Here is a 5,189-nt window from a genome sequence, read left to right on the forward strand (position 1 = left end):
GGGGATCCAGGAGATTTGGGGGTCCTGAGGCAGCCAGGGGGTTTTGGGGAGCTGGGGGTCCAGGGGCTTTGGGGATCCAGGAGATTTGGGGGTCCTGAGGGAGCCAGGGGCCTTTGGGAGGGCTGAGGACTTTGGGGGGTCTTGAGGGATTTCGGGGTCCACGGGATCTGGGGGTCTTGAGGGATTTGGGGAGGTCTTGGGGGCTTTGGGGGGTCCAGGAGATTTGGGGGTCCTGAGGGAGCCAGGGGCCTTTGGGAGGGCTGAGGACTTTGGGGGGTCTTGAGGGATTTCGGGGTCCACGGGATCTGGGGGTCTTGAGGGATTTGGGGAGGTCTTGGGGGCTTTGGGGGGTCCAGGAGATTTGGGGGTCCTGAGGGAGCCAGGGGCCTTTGGGAGGGCTGAGGACTTTGGGGGGTCTTGAGGGATTTCGGGGTCCACGGGATCTGGGGGTCTTGAGGGATTTGGGGAGGTCTTGGGGGCTTTGGGGGGTCCAGGAGATTTGGGGGTCCTGAGGGAGCCAGGGGCCTTTGGGAGGGCTGAGGACTTTGGGGGGTCTTGAGGGATTTCGGGGTCCACGGGATCTGGGGGTCTTGAGGGATTTGGGGAGGTCTTGGGGGCTTTGGGGGGTCCAGGAGATTTGGGGGTCCTGAGGGAGCCAGGGGGTTGGGGGGGCTTTGGAGATTTTGGGGTGCTGGAGTGTGTGTGTGCCCGTTGGGGATTTTGGGGGATTTTTGGGGTGTTTCGGGGCTCTCCTGAGCGCGGCGCTGCCCCCTCCCCAGATTTCAAGCACCGCCTGACGGTCCAGGCGTCGCCCGGGGGGGACCCCCGGAGCCACGACCCCGAGGATGGGCCGGGGGAATCCCCCCCCTTCCCCCGCCTGCGCGCCATCCAGCGTGAGTGACGTCATCCCCGGGGGGGGGGGCTGTGACACCACCCCCCCGTGACCCCCCCGGTGACCCCCGTGACCCCGTGTCCCCCCGTTTGTGTCCCCAGTGGAGCCCGAGGAGGAGGAGGAGCCGCCGCGGGGCCGCGGGGCGCGGGGCAGCGCCCCCAATGGCAGGTGTGTGTCCCCCCCCCCACCTCATGGGGGTCTGGGGGTGTCCAGGGGGGTCCCAACCCCCCCTAACCGGACACCGGAACCCCCCCGGACCCTCGGGTGTCCCCCCCAGGCGCCGCCTGCGCCCGGACGAGACCACCTGGTACCTGGACACGGAGGAGCTGAGCCCGGGGGACGCGGCCCCCAACGGTGGGTCCGGGTGGGCTCGGGGGTCTCACCCGCGCTCCCCCTCCCCACGCTGACCCCGCTGTGTCCCGCAGGCGAGGCCGGGCCCCCGGAGGCCGAGGAGGGTCGGGGGTCTCGGGGAGGGACCCCCCGGCTGCTGCGGCGGGCGCTGCTGAAGGGCTCGGCCCTGCTGGCGTCGCTGGGGCTGGGCCGGGAGCTGGCGACCCCCGACTCCCCCCGCAGCCCCCCGCCCTGTCCGCGGGGCCGCGCCGGGCCCCGCCCCCCGCCGAGCCCCGCCCCCGAGACCCCTTCACCGACCAATGAGAGCGCCCGCTGAGCCTTGGACCCGCCCCCGCCACCCTCCGGCGACCAATGAGCGGCCGCGGCGGGCGGATTGACAGCAGCAAGCCCCGCCCGCACCGCAAGCCACGCCCCGCCGGGGCGTGATTGACAGCTGCGGAAGCGGAAGCCCCGCCCACGCTGGCGCGCCATTGGTCAAACCAACGGGCATTACAAAAGCCCCGCCCCCTCCTGGGCGGGGCCATACGGCAGGAAACCACGCCCCCCTCCTGGGGCAAACCAGGAAGCTCCGCCCTGATTGGTGGGTGCGCTGAGGCCCCGCCCCCTCGGCGGAAGCCCCGCCCCCGGGCGGTCCCGACACTGGACGGGGGTCCCGGGAGCTTCGGGGGGCGACTGTGACCAAATAAAAACTCCCGAGACCCCAAAACCGCCGGGGCCGCCTCGTCCTGCCTGGGGGGGGTCCAGAGTGGGGGGGTCCCTGAGTTTGGGGGTCCCGCCCCCCTTGGAGGGGAGCCCTGGGGTTTGGGGGGTCCCATTCGCCCCCCCCCCCCCCCCCCCCGGGGGGGGGGAGCCGCGACGGAATGTGGGCGGCGCTGGCGGCGCTGGCGGCGCTGGGGGGGCGCGGGGGGGGCGCGGCCGTGGCCCGGGAGCGCTTCAAGGTGGTCTTCGCCCCCCTGATCTGCCGGAGGACGTGTCTGAAGGGGCTGTGCCGGGACTCGTGCCAGCCCGGCTCCAACATGACCCTGATCGGCGAGAACGGGCACGCGGCCGACACGCTGACCGGCTCCGGCTTCCGCGTGGGTGAGTGGCACCGGGGACAGGGATGGGGACACGGGGACAGCCTTGGGGACAGACACGGGGACAGGGACACACTGACACACTGACCGGCTCCGGCTTCCGCGTGGGTGAGTGGCACCGGGACAGCCCTGGGGACACGGGGACAGCCACAGGGACAGCCTTGGGGGAGCGGCCCGGGGGACAGGGATGGGGACACGGGGACAGCCCTGGGGACAGGGACACACTGACCGGCTCCGGCTTCCGCGTGGGTGAGTGGCACCGGGGACAGGGATGGGGACACGGGGACAGCCTTGGGGACAGACACGGGGACAGGGACACACTGACACACTGACCGGCTCCGGCTTCCGCGTGGGTGAGTGGCACCGGGGACAGGGATGGGGACACGGGGACAGCCTTGGGGACAGACACGGGGACAGGGACACACTGACACACTGACCGGCTCCGGCTTCCGCGTGGGTGAGTGGCACCGGGGACAGGGATGGGGACACGGGGATGGGGATGGAGACAGCCTTGGGGACATAGGGACAGCCCTGGGGACACGGGGACAGCGATGGGGACAGCCATGAGGACACGGGGACACGCTGACCGGCTCCGCTTCCACGTGGGTGAGTGACACCGGGGTACAGGGATGGGGACAGCCTTGGGGACACGGGGACAGGGACACCCTGACAGGGTCTGGCTTCCGAGTGGGTGAGTGGCACTGGGATGGGGACATGGGGACAGCGATGGGGACAGGGATGGGGACAGGGATGGGGACATCCTGACTGGCTCCGGCTTCCATGGGGACAGCCATGGGGACAGGGACACCCTGACCGGCTCCGGCTTCTGCGTGGGTGAGTGGCACCGGGACACCGGGACAGCCCTGGGGACACGGGGACAGCCTTGGGGACACGGGGACAGCCTTGGGGACATGGGGACAGCGATGGGGACAGCCATGAGGACACGGGGACACGCTGACCGGCTCCGGCTTCCACGTGGGTGAGTGACACCGGGGGACAGGGATGGGGACAGCCTTGGGGACACGGGGACAGGGACACCCTGACAGGGTCTGGCTTCCGAGTGGGTGAGTGGCACTGGGATGGGGACATGGGGACAGCGATGGGGACAGTGATGGGGACAGGGATGGGGACATCCTGACTGGCTCCGGCTTCTGAGTGGGTGAGTGACACGGGGACAGGGACGGGGACACGAGGACAGGGACGGGGACACGGGGACAGAGGTGGCTCAGGTGTGGGGACAGCGCTGGGACTGTGACGAGGATGGGACAGGGATGGGGACAGGGTTGGGGACAGGGTTGGGGACACCCTGACTGGCTCCGGCTTCCGAGTAGGTGAGTGACACGGGGACACGGGGACAGGGTTGGGGACAGGGCCGAGGAGGGGACAGGGACAGCAATGGGGACAGCGGGGATGGGGCTGTGGTGGCAGCGGGACCGGGGTGGCACCAAGGGGACAGAGGGACCTGGGGGGGGGATCGGGGTGGTCTCGAGGGGTCACAGGGTATTTGGGGTCATTCCAGGGGTCTCAGAGGATTTTGGGGCGCTCCGGGGGTCTCATCCCGGGATGTTTGGGGGCGTTCTGGGGGTCTGGGGGCATTTGGGGGCGCCCCGGGGGTCTCACGGGATCTGGGGGGCTCTCGAGGTATTTGGGGTGGCTGTGGGGGTCTCACAGGATCTCGGACCGTACCTGGCTCAGGTGTGTCACACACAACCCAGGTGTGCTCACACAGGCTCAGGTGTACCACACCTGGCCCAGGTGTACCACACCTGGCTCAGGCGTGCCCTTCCTGCCGCAGACATCAACGAGTGCGCCCTGCCCGGCGTGTGCCAGCCCGGCGAGTGCCGCAACACCCAGGGCAGCTTCCGCTGCTCCTGCTCGGCCGGGCACGTGCTGGGCCCGTCCCGGAGCCAGTGCCTGCGTACGGGGCACGGGGGGCACGGGGGTCCTGGGGGTCCTGGGGGTCCTGGGGGTCCTGGGGGCCCTGTGTGCCAGCACAGGCCTTCCCCGCCGGCTGCTGCTGCCTCCCCGACGCTAATCTGCTGTGTCACTAACAAGTTGTATCATTTGAACCTTGCAGAGGAAGGCATCAATCATGAGTGCAAGCTGTGTAACCAGATGTTTGACTCTCCGGCAAAGCTCCTGTGTCACCTGATTGAGCACAGCTTTGAGGGGATGGGAGGCACATTCAAATGCCCTGTTTGTTTCACAGGTAAGACAGGGAGGCCAAGACAAGCCTCAGCGTGCAATTAAGGGGGCTCAGGGGGTACGGGGGGGGCACAGGGGGCTGGGGGGGACATGTGTGTGAGGTCAGGTGTGTTCACACCTGTCACGCCTGTGCCAGGTGTGTTCTAGCTGTGGCACACCTGTGCCACACCTGTACACCTGTATCACACCTGTGCCAGGTGTGTTCTAGCTGTGCCACACCCATGTTGCACCTGTGGCACACCTGTACACCTGTCCCAGGTGTGTTCTGTCTGCACCTGGCTCGTGTATGCTCACACCCAGCCCAGGTGTGCTGTTACCTGTCCCAGGTGTGCTCACACAGGCTCAGGTGTGCCGCACCTGGCTCAGGTGTGCCCTACTCAGTCCAGGTGTGTCATGCCCAGCTCAGGTGTGCCGTACCTGTCTCAGGTGTGCCATACCTGGCTGAGGTGTGTCATACCCAGCTCAGGTGTGCTGTACCTGGCCCAGGTGTGTCACACACAGCCCAGGTGTGCTCACACAGGCTCAGGTGTGTCACACACAGCGCAGGTGTGCTGTACCTGGCCCAGGTGTGTCACACGCAGCTCAGGTGTACCACACCTGGCTCAGGTGTGCCATACCTGGCTCAGGTGTGCCATGCCTGGCCCAGGTGTACCACACCTGGCTCA

At 68.4% G+C, this 5,189-nt stretch overlaps 2 protein-coding genes across 2 annotated transcripts in view; both read left to right on the forward strand.

Moving 5' to 3' along the window:
* The window catches only part of LOC120511152 (mitogen-activated protein kinase kinase kinase 11-like), a 10,463-nt gene extending 8,509 nt beyond the window's left edge, over nucleotides 1-1,954 (forward strand). The window contains exons 6-9 of the mRNA XM_039727841.1: nucleotides 780-893; nucleotides 994-1,060; nucleotides 1,170-1,246; nucleotides 1,318-1,954. Coding sequence (XP_039583775.1) covers nucleotides 780-893; nucleotides 994-1,060; nucleotides 1,170-1,246; nucleotides 1,318-1,559 — 500 coding nt within the window. The 3' untranslated portion in view covers nucleotides 1,560-1,954. The remainder of the gene's footprint in view (nucleotides 1-779; nucleotides 894-993; nucleotides 1,061-1,169; nucleotides 1,247-1,317) is intronic.
* Nucleotides 1,955-2,103: 149 nt separating this feature from the next.
* LOC120511153 (latent-transforming growth factor beta-binding protein 3-like) lies at nucleotides 2,104-2,337 on the forward strand (the record flags this gene model as incomplete). The annotated part of the gene is made up of 1 exon (XM_039727842.1): nucleotides 2,104-2,337. A coding segment is annotated over exon 1 (234 nt), but the record flags the coding sequence as incomplete, so codon positions are not given.
* Between the last annotated feature and the right edge of the window lie 2,852 nt (nucleotides 2,338-5,189).

Source organism: Passer montanus, unplaced genomic scaffold (assembly GCF_014805655.1).
Source record: "Passer montanus isolate IOZ18808 unplaced genomic scaffold, ASM1480565v1 scaffold622, whole genome shotgun sequence".
Lineage (NCBI taxonomy): Eukaryota > Metazoa > Chordata > Aves > Passeriformes > Passeridae > Passer > Passer montanus.